General features: G+C 44.3%; 1 protein-coding gene across 7 annotated transcripts in view; it reads right to left on the bottom strand.

Annotated features, from left to right (window-relative positions):
* Window positions 1-6086: 6086 nt before the first annotated feature.
* Window positions 6087-20678, bottom strand: part of B3GLCT (beta 3-glucosyltransferase) — a 157405-nt gene continuing 142813 nt past the window's right edge. For 6 of the 7 annotated variants that reach the window (XM_084842973.1, XM_084842974.1, XM_084842977.1 and 3 more), the window contains 3 exons: window positions 18592-18711; window positions 16523-16667; window positions 6087-8480 (listed from right to left, as the gene is read on the bottom strand). In XM_084842973.1, the coding sequence (XP_084699099.1) occupies window positions 8319-8480; window positions 16523-16667; window positions 18592-18711 (427 nt within the window). In that variant the 3' untranslated portion in view covers window positions 6087-8318. The remainder of the gene's footprint in view (window positions 8481-16522; window positions 16668-18591; window positions 18712-20678) is intronic. The other variant, XR_014789020.1, reaches the window with a different exon arrangement.

Here is a 20678-nt window from a genome sequence, read left to right as displayed (position 1 = left end):
AGGTGGTCGGGAAGGAAGGGGCGCAGCTGCCGTATCAGATGGAGTTGATACAGCGCTGTCCGGCTCACAGCTGACACCTGAGCCTCCATGGACAGCTGGGAGTCCAAAATGACCCCCAGGCTGCGGACCTGGTCTTTCAAGGGTAGCCGTACCCCATTCAACACCAGGTCAACATCCCCCAGCCTCCTCTTGTCTCCCACCAAAAGTACCTCGGTCTTGTCAGGGTTCAGCTTCAGCTTATTCCTCCCCATCCGGCCACTCACCGTCTCCAGACATTTGGACAGGGATTCTACGGCCAACCTTGGTGAAGATTTGAATGAGAGGTAGAGCTGCGTGTCATCCGCATATTGATGACACTGCACCCCAAACCTCCTGATGATAGCCCCCAGCAGCTTCACATAGATGTTAAATAGCATCGGGGAGAGGATGGAACCCTGTGGCACCCCACAAGTAAGTGGCCACGGGTCCGAAACCTCCTCTCCCAGTGCTACCCTCTGGTACCTGCCGGAGAGGAAGGACCGGAACCACCGCAATACAGTGTCTCCAATGCCCAACCCCTCCAGGCGGTCCAGGAGGATACCGTGGTCAACGGTATCAAAAGCCGCTGAGAGGTCGAGGAGAACAAGGAAGGAGCATTCACCCCTATCCAGAGCCCTCCTCATATCATCCACCAAGGCGACCAAGGCCGTTTCTGTCCCATGCCCAGGCCTGAAGCCCGACTGAAATGGGTCTAGATAATCAGTTTCTTCCAAGTGTGCCTTCAACTGCACCGCCACCACCTGCTCAATCACCTTGCCCAAAAATGGCAGATTTGAGACTGGGCGAAAGTTGTTCAGAACTTGAGGATCCAAGGAGGGCTTCTTTAAGAGCGGTCTTATCACTGCCTCCTTGAGGGCTGATGGCATCACTCCCTCCTCAAGGGAGGCGTTCACCACCGCCTTGATCCCCTCACCCAGTCTCTCTCTGCAGCTCATAATGAGCCAAGATGGGCAAGGATCAAGTAAGCAGGTGGTCGGCCTTACAGATGAAAGCACCTTGTCCACTTCATCAGGAGGAAGAAGCTGGAACCGATCCCACAAAACCGGTTTGCCACAGGCCACCTCTTGCTCACTAACTGTATCCACAGCGTGCACAGTAACACACCTAATCTGATCAATTTTATCTGCAAAGTGCCTTGCCAAAGCCTCACAGGAGGCCTTAGAATGCTCCAGTGGTTCCGGAGCCACAGGACCGACCAGGTTGGTCTTGAGCCCTGTTCTTGAGGAGAACAGGTCTTGAGCCCTGTTCAAGGGGAGAGGGCATTTCGGAGCCACCCGATCTAATGCCCCAGTGATTGCGGCATTCCAGCCACCCACCAGGGTCTTGACCGAGTGGCCGTTGGCGTGACCCAGAGAATCCCCAAGCGCGTTCAGGAATCCATTTGGATCCATAAGACGCCTGGGGCGGACCATTTTAATGGGTCCTCCACCCCTGCGGAGGGGTTGTGGAACCGAGAAGTCCAACGTCACCAGATAGTGATCTGACCATGACAAGGGGGTGGTGGATATACCCCCGACTTCCAGATCACTCCCCGCTTCTCCAGAAACAAACACAAGGTCTAGTGCATGACCGGCTACATGGGTGGGCCCAGTTAGAATATGGTGCAGCTCCCAGGAGGCCATGGTCTCCATGAAGTCCCGAGCTGCTCCTGTGAGGATGGCCTCCGAATGTACGTTGAAGTCCCCCAACACCAGTAAGTTAGGGGACTGTACACGCACATCAGAGACCACCTCAAGCACCTCGGCTAGGGAGTCAGTCGTGCAACGGGGTGGATGGTACACGAGCAGAATCCCCAGACTGCCCTTCGGGCCCAACCTCCAGTACATGCACTCAGCAACCTTGGTCTCCCGGAGAGGGGGTCTAGTGAAGACCAAGGACTCTCGGTAGATAACAGCCACTCCCCCTCCCCGATCCCCAGCCCTCGGCTGCTGTGCATACGAAAATCCAGGTGGACACATGGCTGCAAGGGTTGGAGCAGCAGCCTCGGCCAGCCAGGTCTCCGTAATACATGCCAGGTCTGCACCCTCATCCAGGATCATCTCATGGATGAGGGAGGTTTTCTGGGTAACAGATCTGGCATTGCAGAGCAGCAAACGAAGGCCAGAAGATGGGGTCACGCCTCCCCCAGCCATCCTTTGGCTCTGGACAGGCCCAGAGCAGGGGACAGATACTACACATCTCTCCCTTGTTCCCCTTACCTGGCATGGCCTGCCCCTAGCGCTCCGCCAGCGCCTGCCGCCCAGCCTCGGTATGTTCTGGCCCCCAACACTCCCCCCACTGCCTCCATCAGGCGGACACATGCCCCCTCGCTCCCGCCTATCAGGCAGGCTACCCACCCCTAAAAACACAACAACCCCCCCCCCAAATAAAACAAACAAAACAATTAAAATCCCCTTAAAAATGCCAGGCAGGAGTCCACAGGGAAGGCCTGGTGGTGGTGGTGGTGGTGGTGGTGGTGGTGGCGGCAGCAGGCCCAGCAGCAGCAAGCACGCCTCTTCCATGATGGTGGTGGTGGCGGCTTCTCCTGCAGGCCCTGGCTCTCCCAGGCCACCTCAGCCAGCCAGCTTATGTAGCCCCTCCAGGGAGGGGCAGGTGGAGCAACACAGCTGGCTCGGTACCTGGGGGCCTGGTCCTGCAGGGACTGGCGGTCTGCCAGGCAGAAGTTCACAGGGAAGGCCTGGTGGTGGCGGCAGCGGCGGCAGCAGCAGGCCCAGCGGCGGCAGCAGCAGGCCCAGCAGCAGCAAGCACTCCTCTTCCCCAGTGGTGGTGTTGGTGGCGGCTTCTCCTGCAGGCCCTGGCTTTCCCAGGCCACCTCAGCCAGCCAACTTATGTAGCCCCTCCAGAGAGGGGCAGGTGGAGCAGCACAGCTGGCTCGGTACCTGGGGGCCTGGTCCTGCAGGGACTGGCGGTCTGCCAGGCAGAAGTCCACAGGGAAGGCCTGGTGGTGGTGGCAGCGGTGGCAGCAGCAGGCCCAGCAGCAGCAAGCACGCCTCTTCCCCGGTGGTGGTGGTGATGGCTTCTCCTGCAGGCCCTGGCTCTCTCTGATTCATGATCTGGCCTCTGGGGTTAAACCAGCAGAGTGAAGCCATGCATGTCTATGGGGCGCTACTGTTCCACCTATCACTTCGCATCGCAATCAGTTTGGTGTCGAGCAGTATTGATTTGCTGTTTTGACAATTTCAACACCTCCACCTGAAAAACCCTGGCCAGCTTGGGCTGATCATCTGGTAAATAGCCACATAATGACCCAACTTTTTCCCACAGGAAAAGTTGATATCTGGCCATCATTGCCTAGTTGTTAGAAACACCAAGTCCTAATGCGGTGGATGAATAAATCCTCCGACCAAGTAGATCTAATTGACGGCTCTCTTTGTCAACTGGTTAAACGTGGATTTTCTGTGATTTTTTCTGCAAGGATTCCACAGTAATGGAATTTGGTTTCAGGTGTGGGAACAAAAAACTTGCTTTCTTCTCCTGCACCTTATACATTGACTTCAAACATTTGGAAGCTGGAGCCATTGCAAATGGGGCCTTCCACAAGAGGTGCACAGTTTGCAACAAGGTAGGTAGGAATGGTACTGTTACCAGAGCGGTAGGCTCCGTACAGACAGCATCACATACAGGATCTTGTAACTTTTCCATAGGCTGCTGGGTCTCAATTCCCAGCGATTATGCCATATGGAGCACCTGATCAGTGAAATGTCTCATATCCTCTGAAGGCGATGCTCTGTTATGGGCACAAACATTTTCATCTGAGGAAGAGAGAGAAGGAGGTACTGATGAATAAGAAGTAGATACTGACTGTAGTCTTCAAGTTCAGACTGTTGCGTTGCGGCCAAAGTGGCCTCTTGCATGCATGGTACCGGCACCAGTGATGTAGCTGAAGGAGGTAGGTCATGACATTATTCTTGTTGTCTGCTCATCAACGATGAAGAACATGGAGGAACTGGAGGAAGAAAATCATGCGCCAATGGTGGCAGCGGAGAGGCTAGTTCTGCTGGAGGTTGGGAAAGCGACGTTCAGTACCAAGGGACTGGCTCTCCTAGGTAACGTATGCGATCATGATATCTGTCTCGATCATACTGTTCCCAATCCTTCCAATGGTTCAATCTCCTAGGTGGGTCATGATAATCAGAATATCGATCCCACTCTCGCATCGGTGACCTAGATCTAACACAATAATCTCCATATCTAAAAGGGTGCATTCTATGGTCAAATGTAAATGATCTTAGAGATTCCAGAGATCTTTCTCTTGAGTGTGGGGCATCAGGACAAGTCAATGGAGGATAGTGTTGTACCCGCAGTAGTGTAGACAAATGTGTCTGAACCAGTGAGAGGTCAAGTATTTCACACTCTGATATCAATACCGAATGGCCTATATATGCAGTCTGTACCGAAGCCATTGGTGCCAACACCGAGACACACACCCCTCTTTTTATTTGCGCACTCTTTTTATTTGCGCACACACCCCTCTTTTTATTTGCAGACGGGGTAAACATCAACCCCTGCTATACACTTAGAGCAGCACTCCCCAGCCTGGTGCCCTCTAGATGTTTTGGACCAAATCCCATCAGCCCTGGGCAGGGAGTTGTAGTCCAAAACTTCTGGAGGCCACCAGGTTGGGAAAGCCTGATGTAGAGGACAGTCTGAAGCAAAGGAGATTGGCGGGAGGAGGGTGGGTCTATATGCAAATGATTTAGCAACTGTTATGTATGTTCGTATATAATTAGGGATGTCAGAGAATTCCACCACGGATTCCCCCCGAAATCTGTGGCAGAATGGCCTGCCACCCCCTCGCCCCCCTGCGGATCCCCCCGGGACGGACTTACCTGGGGTGGATGTTCTGGGTGGCGGCGGCTGCAGCTGGTCTTCCAACTGGCTGCCGCCGCCGCCATTTGCAGTCTGGAGTTGTTGTTGTTTTTTTACAGAGACGTGATAGGCTACGTAAAGATTTACATAGCCTATCACGGCTGGATTAAAAAAACAACACGTACACAAATGGCGGCAGCTACGGCCACCGCCATTTGCGTTCCTTATTTTTTGCTGTCTTAGTCTACGTAAATATTTACGTAGACTATTACGGCGAAAATAAAGGGGAATGCAAATAGCGTAGCGGGCGCTATTTACGTCCCTTTTTGATTCGCCGTTTTAGCCTACGTAAATATTTACGTAGGCTAAAATGGCGAATCAAAAAGGGATGCAAATAGCGCCCGCTACGCTATTTGCATTCCCCTTTATTTTCGCCGTAATAGTCTACGTAAATATTTACGTAGACTAAGACGGCGAAAAATAAGGAACGCAAATGGCGGCAGCCGTAGCCACCGCCATTTGCGTATGCAGTTTTTTGGGTTTTGTTTTGTTTTTTACCCAGAGCCCTCCACGGCCGGAAATCTGGCTGCAGATGGCTCTGGCCGGCTGCTACACAGAGCTGCCGCGGAGCACAGCTGGCCATCAAGGATTCCAGGGGGGAGGAACAGATCACCTCCCTCCCCGTCGAGGATTCTGGGGGGAGGGACGGAATGCCTCCCCCCCCCATGAACATAATCCACGGAAATGTAAGTGACTTTCGTACATCCCTATATATAATACTTCATTAAGGTTTTTGAACATATACAAATATGCATAACAATAGCTAAATTATTATGCATGTTTGTACATGTTCTTAACATTTAAGAATAACAAAGTCTGAACATAAAAAGCACAACTTGTCTTCTGAGCTTTCAAAAGAAAGCTGTGTTATTTTTATATATATCATATCTCTTCTTTCACCTCTGTTGTGACTACATCCAAAGCTTTCAATCGAAATTCTTCAGGGAAATCAACTTTCCAGACCCCAATATGCCTGCAATCCTAACTACACTTGGGAATGAGTCTCCTCAAACACAGTGGTATTTATGTTTGAGTAAACAAGCACAGGATCAAGTTATAAAATTCATCACACAGTAGCTCCTCAAATGCTTTTCCTACTCAGTTAATGAAAAAGGAAGAGACTTCTGGGGGTTCTTAGTTTATACTCTGATGATAAAGAAGTCCTGGTACAAGACATTCCAGCATTTTAAACAATTGTGTTTTATTCCACTTTAGGTTTGCAGACTTTAAAAACAGTAAACATAAATAACAATAGAGCCCATATAGTACCCCTCCCAAAAAAAACCCATACAGGTGATCTGATATAAGTAAAAACATCTATAGTTTAAGGCACTGACAGAGGAAAAAAAGAGAAAGCATATAACATGCTGGTTCCTCCAATTCAAACACTTACCCATCTTGAATGTGCTCACTGTTCACACACTGAAAATACCCAAGCTACTTTCACAAGTGTGAGGATACTGCTTCAGCAATTCCTGGCAGAGAAATTCCTTTCCCATTTGGCCAATGGTAAGAACTATTTTACTTTGGAACACAATGAAATGCTGTGGTATAGAAAACAATGTTTAAACATATGGGAAAACAATATAGCTTTTAAACCCTGTTAAAAACTAGAGCAGGCAATGTTACACGTAGGTTGATTAACCTGACCTCAATGTAACATATTTGTTTATAAAGGTTAGAATATAATGACAGTTTAAATGCAAACTCTTTACTAGGGGCAGTATCCTACACTACCGCTGTGCCTCTGCTAGTTCCGCTGCATGGCAGAACTCAACGCTAGCACAACAGAAAGCTTCTGAAAGCAACCTCAGAAATGAATGGAAATGCTTGTTTCCGGAATGGGACAGGTCAGCCAAACTCCTTTCTGTGAGTTCCACTGACCTGCCCTGTTCTGGAAACAAGCATTCCCACTCTTTCTGAATGTTGCAGGAACTGCTAGCTCCCATTGTGCTAGTGATAAGTCCCGCTAGTGCACGGTGAGCATAGGATACTGCCCTAGGGCTGCACTATTATCTTCTAGCATAAAATTTGGGAGATGAAAGGGGGTGCTTGGTGGTGAAAGTATGGGGTGGTGAAAGTACGGATGTTTCACATAGACCCCTAGTGTATCTTTTAATGCACTATTTGATACATACTCACCGCTGGTTCTTTCCCTGATCTGTACATTCAGTGCAATTAACAAACACTTGATTCTTCCTGAAGCAATCCCAGCCAGTCAGATTTCTCATAGGCAATGTAATGTTATGATATCATTACATAGGCAATAGGACTTTAATATAGGATGACATCATGAAGCCAAATCAGAGTGAGGGGTGGTGGTAAAGTTTTTGTGAAATACGCCCTCCCCTTTTGGCTCAGACTTACATTCTACAAAATGGTATTATACATACAGGGGGAATCAAGCAATTTTCAAGATGTAATATTTAAACGTACTGTATGCCTTGAATAATAAAAACATGGGCATGGCCTTCAATTATGGATGTACTCAACTAGCTTTCAGGTTTGCACATACAAACTACATGATGGGCACATAAGGTAGATAAGTATCTCAACAGTAAGTTCCCAAGATTAATTAAGAGTCATTTGTTAACAGAAGAATAACCAGATTTTCTGCATATCAGTAGTTAGTGACATCTTGTGGTCTGTTTCGTAACACCAAGCTTTTATGTTTTCAATCATGTATAAATGGTATTTGTTTAAATGTGCAAGCTGATACACAGAGAGAAGACAAAATGACAACACACGGGTTCTTTAGTATGAGTCACACCAAGTCACACTAAGCTCTTCTTTTTACATAAAGAAGTTATGCAAAAGAATTTAACACTATCCTTAGGCCCTAATATGCCACTAACAACCAGGAGGAGGGGAGCAGGGAGAGAGAACAAATCAATGTTGATTGCTGATGGCTGAGAATTTTTAAAAATCTTAGGATTTGACAGATGACAGATGGATAGAAAGTTCCAAAACCAGAAGTTGTTTTATTTTACAAGCTCTAAAGCACAACAAATAAACATATATACATGTGTGTGTATTCTGGACAGAGATATTCAGAACATGACCCAGTACTACTCTGGACACAGTGCCTGTGTGTGGAGGAGTCCCATAGGGCTCAATGTAGATCTGTTTCTCCCCCTCCCCTCCACTGGCGCAGGCACACATGAATGCAAAATGATGGGGCACTGCAAGGAATGAGAGGTCTGTGCACACTTCCCCTGTCCCTATCCAGCCATTCACAATTGTGCGATATGCACATTTCTAGAGCTCCAGAGGAAGAAAGCAGGGCAGTGTGCCAAAAGTGGTACTGGATCATAGCCTTAGTGTTCTGTACAGTATGGGTGACAAAGAAATTATAAATACAACAATAAAATTCAGTAGATGCTCTAATAGTAAGTCTATAACAATATATATTATAATTCCTCTGTGGCATGTTTACTTCCATCCTGCAAATCTTTCACTTTTGGTGCCAGCCACCTGAAGTATATTTTCACTGGATCAACATTCCAGTGTTTGTGAAATGATATTGGAACTTGATGGGAAAGATAGTCCTTTGGGTAATCCATTGGCCGAGCCTAAAGGGGAGGGAGAGATTCAATGTGTTTCATGTGGTACAAAAGCTTTGATTAGCTCAATATAAAAAGAATCACAGATAAAACCACCATTGTGTAGTAAGGCTCAATTATTCTCATATCAGGTATAGAATAGCCCTGAGAAGATGTTCAAATCCTAGGCATGGTAGGGCTGTGTGTATTTCACAGAGGCCCTGAGCCTGAGGAGAGCGGGCTTTATGCATGCTCCTGCACCATTATGAATCCAACATGATTCCAATCCACCATCACACATAGGATCTGAATGTCTGCATACAGCTGATATAAGTGCGGTGTTGTTTATTTCTGTATGTGTGTTAAACAAAGACGCATATATTCAAGTTACATACAGAGATGTTTTTTAAGGACCAGTCACTACATCCCATTATCACATAACCCATAAATGATAAAATGAACCTTTCTTTTGACTAAGAAAAGTTTATACTCTGAAAGACAGAGAAGAAAACAGCTAAGCATATCTTGCACCAAGTTATTGAAGTTAGCAGAGCACAACTTTGCTGTTTAGAGAGAGGTGGCTAAAGAGTTATGAAGCTAGCATAGTGAAATTAAGGGCACAATTAAGATAATTTCCTAGCCTTCTAACCAAGACAAACAATGGTTTAATTTAGATAAAATAAATAAAAACCAATTACAAACTGTCAATGTACTGATCCAAAATAAATATTCTTCTTAAAAAATAACACCTCTTCATGCTTTCCTAATCTCAAGAGAAACATATTTAGTGGACTGCTTCTCCCTAGATTTTTGGTTTGAATCATGTGACCCTTAAGTATATTACCCTCCCCCAACCTGGTGCCTTTCAAATGTTTTGGACTTTAACTCCCATTAGCCCCAACCAGCATGGACAATGGTCAGGAAAACTGGGAGTTGTAGTCCAAAACATCTAGAGGGCACCAGATTGGGGAAGGGTGAATTACACATTAGTTATAGACAACCTGTGTGGTGGCTTTAGCCAGATGGAAGCAGTATTGTTACCAAATTTCATGGTTCCCTAGATTTCTAAGCAGTTGGGGGATCGTGGTAACACAGGCTATGCCAGAAGCTACAGATGCAGTCTTTCCACATGTTTAGAGTTGCCACACAAAATGTTTAGAAGATGGTACAACATAGATGGGCTGTTGACTGGGACTGTTTGGTGAGAATATACAATCAGGGCCAGAAATATTGGAACAAGGATAACTGTTTTGGCACTTGGCCTCTGTACACCACCACATTGAAGTCGAAAGGAAACACACCCAGATGGGAGCGAAGTCAGGACTTTCAGCTGTAATTCAAGGGGTTGGACAAAAGTGGGGCACTAATCATTCAGGAAGGACAGCCAGTGGCATACACACACACCCGTTGTTGGTGGCTCATAAGTAATGGTACAAATGGCTGACAAGCAGCTGCATGGCCAGGTGTGGCCTCTTTCCTGGGTACTCCATGACCAATCAAGCAAACAAAAGGCCTGGAGGTGGTTCTGAGTGTTACATTTGCATTTGGTAGCTGTTCACTGGAACTCCTAACATGAGGTCCAAAGAGGTGTCCATGCGAGTGAAGGAGGCCATCATTAGGCTGAGGAAACAAAACAAACCCATCAGAGAGATAGCAAAAACAGTGGGAGTGGCCAATACAACAATTTGGAACATCCTGAAACAGAAGGAATTAACTGGAAAGTTCAGCAACAGCAAAAGGCCTGGCAGACCACGGAAGACAACTAAAGTGGATGACCACAGAATTCTGCTCATGGTGAAGAAGAATGCTTTCGCAACATCTAGCCAGGCCAAGAATGCTCTTGCGGAGGCAGGCTTGTAATTGTCAACATCTACAGTCAAGTGACAGCTTTATGAATGTAAATACAGAGGCTTCACAACCAGGTGCAAACCACTGGTAACGTTCAAGAACAGAAAGGCCAGATTAGCCTTTTCCAGCAAACACCTAAAAAAGCCTGCTCAGTTCTGGAATAAGATTCTTTGGACTGATGAAACCAAGATTAACTTGTACCAGAATGATGGGAAGAGAAAAGTATGGAGAAGGAAAGAAACAGCCCATGATCCAAAGCATACCACATCATCTGTCAAACATGGTGGAAGCAGTGTTATGGCATGGGCATGTATGGCTGCCAATGGAACTGGGTCACTGGTGTTTATTGATGACCTGATTGCTGATAAAAGCAGCAGAACGAATTCTGAAGTGTATAGGGCTATACTTTCTGCACATTCAGCCGAATGCTGCCAAACTGATAGGACACCGCTTCATATTGCAGATGGATAACAACTCAAAACATATAGCAAAAGCTACCCAAGAGTTTCTGAAGGCAAAGAAGTGGGATGTTCTTCAATGGCCAAGTCAGTCACCTGATCTCAACCCAATAGAGCATGCTTCTCACTTACTGAAGACAAGACTGAAGGCAGAAAGACCCACAAACAAGCAGCAGCTGAAGGCAGCTGCAGTAAAGGCCTGGCAAAGCATCTCGAGGGAGGAAACGCAGCATTTGGTCATGTCCATGGGTTCCAGACTTCAGGCAGTCATTGACAGCAAAGGATTTTCATCCAGGTATTAAAGGCGATCCTTAAGTTTGAAATGATGTTGGTTTGTTCCATTACTAATGAGCCACCAACGATGGGGGTTTGTGTATGCCACTGACTGTACTTCCTGAATGGTTAGTGCCCCACTTTTGTCAAACCCCTTGAATTACAGCTGAAAGTCCTGACTTCGCTCCCATCTGGGTGTATTTCCTTTCAAATTCAATGTGGCGGTGTACAGATGCCAAGTGCCAAAACTGTTATCCTTGTTCCAATATTTCTGGCCCTGACTGTATCTCACCAGTATCAAAAGAACTTCATTGGCTTCCAATCTGTGTCTGAGCGCAATTCAGAATGCTTATCTTTATAGCTCAGGACACACATACTTGAAGGTATGCCTGCTCCCATGCTAAACTGCCTGTGCATTGAGATCCTCTTTGGAGGCTTTTCTCCAGGTGCTCCCACCATCTCAGGTAAGGCAGGCGGCAACCACTGTGTGTGTGTGTGTGTGTGCGTGTGCGCATGTGCGTATATATGATAGAGAGCCTTTAGTGGCGTTCTGTTTATGAGATGCACCTGGTGCAACATTGTTATCCTTTCAACACCAAGCAAATATGGTGTTGTTGTTTTTAATTCTCCAAGGCTGTTATAACATATTATAGCTTCTTTTAACAAGTTGTTTTTATATTTTATTTATGCACTTGATCTTACTTTTGTAAACCACCCAGGAACCTCTGCTGAACGGCATGTAAACCTTTTAAATAAGTACTTAGGATTTGCCAGATTTCACCCTATTCAAGTTTTCATTGAAATTGCTAAAGATTAATTTATTGTATCTCTTTGCTTGAACATCAAGTGCCATTTTTGCTCCAAATACCAGAATTGGATTGGCAAAATCAATTATGGTGCTGAACGATCCAATGAGAGAGCCATACATAAATCAAGCATTTGGTGATCTTGCAGATGTGCAAAGTCTACAGATAGACTTTGCTGATAGAATGAGAAAATTAAAAACAATTTGTTTATGAATGCCTTCTCAGAGTCACAACAGGATTTACTTTTCATTGTCTAATAGCTCAACAATGCACTTTAGTGAAGTATTTAAGGAGAAAGAAACAAGTTTACACAGAAGTTACCATTAAATATTTAAATTTGCCACTGCGAGTAATTTTCAGGGACGGAATTTAGAGGGATTTTAAAGAGAGAGAAAAAAAAAGTAATTATTCCTCAGCAACATTCCAGCATTGTAGTCAGGCAGGGTTTTTTTTTAAAGACAACTCATTTTTATGAAGCATTTTCCCTACTCATCTCTCAATGTTGCGTCTTACATATTTGAAATTTAAATACTTAAATTGAATTCCAGGCAAGAAGAGTAACTGGGATCAGATAAAAATGAATGGGCTATGATTTCACAAGCTCCTCACATGTTTTTTGTTGATTTCACATTAGAGTGAAATGATTACAGAATGTCTGTTATTTGCTAGATTGTTGACAGAGCAAGTGCCATCCAATTCTTGAGACTAAAGTCAGAATACCGGTTCTCTTTACCACCAGATTTCTGGCCTGAATCTGACCTTATAATATTAAGTGCTTTGTCTTATTTAGCATCACTGATTAAGCCTAAATGTAATTGTAGCTACCAATTATATTTCTTTGCTTGGCAATAAATTCTGTGTACTTACTGATAATATAGTTTAATAGTTTAAATTTCTGTTTTTGACTTAGAGCAGCCTTCACTAACCTGGTGCCCTCCAGATGTGTTGGACTGCAAATCTTACCATCCCCAGCCAGCACAGGTGTCAGGACTGGGCCCAAGATCCCTAGTTTGGTTCCTGACTCTGATTCTGGGATGGAGCTAGAAGAAGCCCAGCCAAGACAGGGAGCAGGGGAGGAAAGTCCCCAAGACTCTCCAGGAGGCAGAGAAGAACCTTCCTAGGGGCTTATCGAGCAGGAGGGCCAGGTTCACAGACTGTCCCCCGGCCTCCCTGTGGGAACCTGGCCTCTGTCGGAGGCGGAGGGAGCAGCGGAATTGACAGATGTCAGAGCTCACCGCTGAGTTAAGTGGGCGGAGCTGAGAGGAGGTGGGAGGTATCCCACCAGATTGGCTGCCTGTCAGAAGTTGGGTCGGGAGGAGCCTAGAAAAAGCCTGCCGAACTGCAGCGGGAAACCTATCCATTAGCTGAAAGGCAATTGCGCTGCTTTCAGTAGCTCTCTTCACAAAAGCACTACTTAGCTAATTAGGCCCAGGAGACAGCTCCCAGCCTTTGTAGTCGCTTCAGGTGGGAAAATGTATTATTAACTGAATAAAAGAGTTTGTGGATTGCACAGTGAGTCTCTGTTGCCTCACTACTCAGCAGGAGGGCTTGGAATCCCTGACAATGAGTTTGTCAGAGTTTGCCTTATGATAAGGATCTCTTCTCTCCTTAATTCCTTCTTTTACCTTCCTCTTTCCAATAACGTGGGGTGTAGGGTGTAGACATGGGGTGACTGACATTCTACACACAGGATTTAACCACAACAGTTTACTGGTAAATTAAAGCAAGCAAATAACAGCTAAAGGTATTTACACAATAGAGCTGAGTGATACCAAAGGCACTAAGAGAAAAAGAAGTTGCAAAACGCAAGTTCCTTTACCCTAGCTGTACTTAGACTTTTCCAGGTTGCTTCTTCCTGCTCCTTCTTCAAGCTCTGATCTCCCTGACTCTGCTCTTACTCTCACTCTCTTTATATACCTGCCTCCCTCAAAACTGAAAGTACTGTTTCAAACCTGAAGAAACGTAACTGAGGAAATGAAACTGAAACTTAACCAGGGAAATGAAAATATTCTTCTTAGGAATACCCCCTCCCAACAAAAAACTCCAGGCCTCTAAGCCTGACTTTTTCCCCCCTTTTGCCTCTGTAGGCCTCAAACCTTCACAGAGTTATAGTCTAACTCATCTGGAGGGCACCAGGTTGAGGAAGACTGACTTAGAGGGCTATGAAGGGAGGAACCATAGCCTAGCGGTAGAATACCTGCTTTGCATGCTGAAGGTTTCAGTTTCAATTTGTGGGATCTTCAGATAGATTTTTTTTTAAGGATCAGGTAGCAGATGATGTGAAATACTTCTGTCTGGGCCCCTGGAAACCAGCTGCCAGTCAGAGTAGATAATACTGTGCTTGATGCAGACTGTGACCTGGGATAATAACGCAGCTTCGTATGCCTGCGTTGGCCTAAATTTTTTGACCCGTACCTGTTCTAGACCTTAAAATTACTGTGGATATTTATGCTTCATGGAGGCTATATTTGAACTGAGTGATGGGTTGAAAAAAACTGGATGGCTTCTGGACTCAAGAGGCACAGATTTTCTCCAGCTGGAGTAATTATGCTAGTATAATGTCAGGGTTTGCCTACCTCACTATGTATTAAGCAAACAATAGGCTGATGGCAATGAATGCCCCAGGATTAAATACCAACAATGTTCCAGTTTTTTAACCTAAACTATTGACCCAATATCTGAGTCAGTGAGAATATTCCATCAGATTAACTATATGCTGACCTTATCTAAGCTCTGAGTAAGTATGAGGATTCCCTGGAACCAATATCTTCCAGAAGAAAATATAAAGCTCAAATGGTACAGAAGCTCAAATGGAAGTTTTATTGGCCCTTCTAACAAAAGGCTATCCTCCAGAAGATGGTACTTTTGTTGTTAGCTGCTTGAGCTTTTTTGAGAAAAGGCAAGATATAAATATTTTCAACAAATACATAAGTATATACTCTTTCAAGGCTGGGCAGAAGGGAGATCAGGCTGGGCAGAAGGGAGATCAATAAAGCTCTGAGTGATCTGCAGTAGATCTGTAAGTGTATCTGATTTCCCATTGTTCAACAATAGCAGCAACCCAAAGACTTTTTTTTCTTTCTAAATTAGAAAACTTAGGGGGGAAAGCAGGAATGGATATTTGTGTGAAGGCTTTTGCTACTTAAAAACAAATTCAGACACACCCTGTTCCTTAATGTACATCTGTGCCCCATAACCACTGTCTGGCACCTGGCTCTAGATCGGGGTGCAGAAAGGGGCACCCCAATCCAGTTCCCAGGGTCTCTTGGGATTACTTCAGGGCACAGGACTAGGCTCCAAGCCCCCTCCCTGGAAGAATTCCCTCAGAGGGTATCCCTCATTGTTATCACTGATATGAGATAAGGGGAGATTCCCTGCACCAGCACTAGAACCTCCACTATTATCTCAGACTGGAGATAACAGCTGGGGATGCAGGGCAGCGGGAGCCCCTGTCCTGAGAAGCTGCCCCGCATCCCCTGCTGTTATCTCCAATCTGAGATTGGAGATAACAGCTGGGAAGAGGGGTGTCGGGACTCACCTGTGCTGGGAAGAGAGGCTGCTCTTCCCAGTGCAGGCGAATCCTGCCCCTCATCCCTACTGCTATCTCCAACCTTCCAGCACGGAGGAGTGGAGGAAAAGGGGGCAACATCAGAGGGTGGGGCCATGGCCCCCAATGTGGTGTCAGAGGCAGGACTTGGGGTTTGAGTAAAAAATAAAGTAGATCCAGGAAGCTTGAAGTCTACCCTTCTCTGCTCGATTTGAAGCTGAAAAACTTCAGAGGTGAAACTGCCTCTGACATTAATCCAGTAACACTGCAGTTTCCTCACTTATTTTTTAAAAACTATTGAAATGTGTTAATGTTTTATCGTAGCTTCAGCACAATTTCTAACAGCACATTTCTCATACAATTATGATAAAATTTTGCTTGGCATCTTTTTCTTGTTTTCATATGTCATTTAAAAATAGGTTTTAGATAAGTGTGCTCAAATGGATATTTTCACATTATCTTAAAATACAGATAAAAGCAGACAATACTCTTTAGGAAATAGAGTGGCTTGCCAAACCAATAGAGTTATATGTACAAATTGAACAAAGCAAAACTTGTATAAAAATACCAAAACCATAATGAAAAATTGATATGTCTTGATTTTTTTTAACTGCATGAGCTAAACATTTTTACAGCTATATAGTACTTTGATAGTAGCATTCTGAGAAGCAAAGAGAGCAGCTTTGAAAGAGGAGAGAATGAAATTGATAGGTGTTATAAATTAGAAAGGGAGAAAAAGAATTCTTATATGGAGATAAGGCAAGATACTATTGTGTCAAAACCAAACAGGCTGTGACATAGCATATTTGCAAAATCAGGTATGATGTTAAAAACTGAGATATTAATGGCCTGGTTCATTGAGAAACGTTTTACAGATTTTTTTTTCTAGAAAGTTTTTTTTTAAGTGCCATTCTACCTCTTAATATTTTGTTCACCTTCTTGGCAAACTAACTGCCAACACTCCATTACAATTTGTCCATCTATCCCAGTTTTTGGAGTGGACTAGAGGGGATACTATTTAGAAGTAGCAATATTTTAATAATATATTCCTGATTTGCAGCATAATCCTAATAAATATTTTTTCATAGCAACAGCCATGATCTAATGGAGTAACATAGGCATACACTTCTCAATACTCACCTGATGGAAAAGAGGGCTGTGTGTTATTGGAATTCCTAAACCACTGAAACACATTCCAAGTACCATATCATCGGGGGCATCATTGCTGTAACACCGGCATTTACTAGCAAATAATTTTTGGATTGCTTCTCGGCTGAAGACCATCCTTAAGTGACAAAGTCAACAAGAAGTTGATAACTGAGAAGAAGATATCTATTGTTTCACTGTAAAAAGCTTTAAATGATTAGGGCAATCATGAATTCACAGCACTACATACAAAGATTCTACTGCTGCATTAAAGCACCGGGCAGTATCCAACAGGGCCCTGCACTCCCACTGATTCCATTCCTCAAGTGAGTCCCACTGCTTGCGCAACATAAATTTAGTGCTTCCAGGACCAACTGGGAACAAGTGGAAACACTTATCTCTGGAACAAAGCAGGCCAGCGGAGCTTGCATAAGGAAGCTCCATCCACCTGTCCTGATCCAGAAACTAATATGTCTGCTCATTTCGGGGCTTCCTTTGGAAGCATTAAATCTCCATTGCACAAGTGGAGGGTCCTGCTTGCGCAATAGAATTGGTGGGAAGGGCCACCTGCACAACAGCTCCATTGGATACTGCTCATTTTCTTTTGACCAAACTGTAGTTATTTCAGAAGAAAACCAAGGCTGAAAACTAAGCCTTCTTAACAGAGTGAGGGCCAAGACAGATGTACATCAAAAAGAAGCTCAAAGCATTATGAACTTTCTTTGAGATAAGCTGCTAATATATGTCTGTTTACCATAGTAACAAATCAAAGCCACTATGCTACAGCTAGTTGGCTGACTACTTCATTGCTGATGCCTCCTTTTCTTAGGAACAAAACACCCCACCGCTGGTTCCTTAGGTAGGAGGTTGCAGCTGCAGGGCACCTTTCCAGCAGGAGAAGGAAGCGGCACTGCAGCAGCAATGGGTTGTATCCAATGTTAGTTCTACTTAGAGTACACCCACTGAAATGAATGGGACAAGTTAGGCATGATTAACCTAAGTCCTATTTATTTCAATGGGTCTACTCCCATTAGGACTAACACTGCATACAATCCATTATTGAGGGTGTAAGCGAAGGAGCCACCTCCTCATATGACTTCCTCTTTCCCTCCCCTGCATGAAACTGTATCACAGCAGTTTTTAATCTGCTGTCTGCTATATATTTACATTGATTGATTGATTGTATTTAAATGCTGCCCTATAACAAAAAAAGGTATTAGGGCAGCTCTTCCAAAAACCTATACATCAAAAGGTGACCTGAAATTGCACTTTGGGTCTCTTTTTGATATCTCTCTGTTGGGCAGCGAAGTCACAGGATAGCTAGGGATGGCATGGGTGCCTGAATCTGTCTGGTGGAACGCCACCTGCCTGAAACTTGATTGCTGAGCGCCTGTCCCCGCTCGCCCAGGCAGCCTCGGCGAGTTCCATGGTCGCCATTTTAAAAAAAATAAAATGGTGATCGCAAAAATGTGCATATTTCCATATGCGCAGAAATGCACACTTTTGTGCATGCTCATATTTGCATATGTGAAAATCCACATTTTGCCAATGCACGCATTTGCACATGCGTGGAAATTCACATTTTGCAGAAATGCGTGTTTTTGCACATACGCAAATATGTGCATTTTGCGATCGCCAATTTATTTTTCAAAAGATGGCGACCGCGGAGCTTGATGAGGCTGCCAGGGTCAGTGTGGGCTGCTCGCTGAGTGGGGAGAGGCTTGAGCATGGTCCGGGGACCGTCGAGCGAGCATAGGGGCTGGGCAGGCACCTGGAGATCCCACACAGGGGTGGGCTTGTACATCCCTAAGTATAGCTCTTAAAGACAGAATTTGGGCATTTTTCCCGTCATGGTTCTTGGTAGTATTATGTGGCAGCATGACTGTCCAAAACTTGCACCATATGGTGGTCTTCTTCAAGTTGTGCGGACAGTAGCCATCTACTGCCCATGGACAAAATTCTGCCCATCACGAACCAGCTGAATAGATCATTTGACAGCAACCTTGAGTTTTTGCTCTGAAGTACATTTAGTCCTCTAAAAAAATATCAATTGAATAACGTACCCTCCTCCACCAGTGATGTAACTATAGCCTCCTGACCCCAAGCCATAGCCATAACGTTCTCCAAGCATCACTGGCTCATTTGGCTCATAGCAGCTGAGTAATTTCTGGAGCCTAGAGATGCTATAATATAAAATAATATGTTCAAATACAATCTGATACATTTAATTCCTTTAAACAATTCCAAAGCGCTTAAACTGTCAGCCTAAGCAAAACACGTGTAAATTAATTGTTGGCACTGAAGATGAAAATTAGTATCTCCTGATTATTTTAAGAAGTGTGTTTTTCTTTTCTTGGCTTGCTTCAAAGAAAGATCTATATATTTTATGAAATATTACTTTAAAAGGAATACATAAATTTGTTTGCCACACAGTGTTTTTTCTTCAAAACATACATCTATCGTTTTCCCCAGACTATTCCCTAAGGATGGCAAACAGGAATGTTTTCAGAGTTCGAAAGCCAAACAGATCTTCATAAAAATAAATCTCTTATGTCAAGTGTCATCATTTTGACGTATTTATACATTATAGCAGCATCAAGAGGAATTAACCAGGTTCATAGCACTGTATTTGACATTATAAAAGATATATTTCCTATCTCAGAATTGGTAACTAAATTCCATCATCCAACCCTACAAGCTGCTGTGCTGGCAAATCACGGAGCTTCCAGATGGTGTTTCCCCAACTACTGGAATCGTGATCACAGCAACAAAATCAACCACCACTCCCTCATAGGGCTGTCAAGCATGTCCAACACTTTCAAAAGCCTCCATCTAGAACCTATATAGGATTAGTGAAAGGTACCTCATACCAGTGCTACATCACAGGTTATATTATCATGTTGGTGCCTCAAGATAGTGAGAAGTAGCCCATTGTTTTGAAATCTATATCTATGGACATATGAAGTAAGTTAAAGTAGATTATTCAAACATATGTGTTAATTTGGTTTTACTAAAGCCACTTCAAACATATATTGCAGTATCAGCTCTTTTATCCAAATAATTGGGCTCATACATTATGCAATGTTTAGAAAAGTTGCTGTTATATACTGAATTCAGATAAATCAAGAATTCTGAAACACTAGAGATGGATAATGAATGTATTTCCTGTACATTTAAGTAATCACTGTCTTTCTTCCTTGCTCCTTGCTTTTTGCTCCACAGGTAGCCTCATTACACGCTGTTAACTATTCCCATGGTGTGATATGTGACTGAAGACAAATTAAAAATAGTCATGCCTCTACTTAAAAATGCTCTTTTTTATACATATATTTAAAGCTTTTGCTATTTCCATATTTTATCAACAAACATCAACTGGCTGTTTTCCATATAGTATTTTTGGGGAAAGTATATTTATTAATCCTCTATATTTAGGGAGGTTCTAGATGGAAGCTTCTGAAAGTGCTCAATGTGGTCAACAGCCTTATGTGGGGTGGAGCCAGCTAGGGGGAAGGCCTGTTTACCAGCTGTGACTGTGACACCTGGCTGAGGCTGTCTGTCTCCTTCTCCCCTCCCCTTTCCAGGTATTTAAAGGCTGCTCCTGGCAGATCAATGAATCAAGGTAAGCTGAAGGTGGTCAAACATGAGATGGCAAGATTGAACATTGACATCTTGGGAATCAGCGAACTAAAATGGACAGGCATGGGCGAATTTAATTCAGGTGACCATCATATCTACTATTGTGGGCAAGAATCCCTTAGAAGAAATGGAGTAGCACTCATAGTCAACAAAAGGGTGGGAAAAGCAGTATTGGGGTACAATCTTAAAAATGATAGAATGATCTCAGTACGAATCCAAGGCAAACCATTCAACATCACAGTAATTCAAGTCTATGCCCCAACCACTGAGGCCGAAGAAGCTGAGGTTGATTGGTTCTATGAAGACCTACAACACCTTCTAGAACAAACACCAAAAAAAGATGTCCTCTTCATCATAGGGGATTGGAATGCTAAAGTAGGAAGTCAAGAAATCACCGGGATAACAGGCAGGCATAGCCTTGGTGTACAAAATGAAGCAGGACAAAAGCTAATAGAGTTTTGCCAAGAGAACATGCTGATCATAGCAAACACTCTTTTCCAACAGCACAAGAGGC

The sequence above is a fragment of the Heloderma suspectum genome, chromosome 3 (assembly GCF_057233095.1).
Source record: "Heloderma suspectum isolate Gila_16-S chromosome 3, 16-S_ref, whole genome shotgun sequence".
NCBI classification, from domain to species: Eukaryota; Metazoa; Chordata; class Lepidosauria; order Squamata; family Helodermatidae; genus Heloderma; species Heloderma suspectum.
This window is presented reverse-complemented; position numbering and strand designations above follow the sequence as displayed.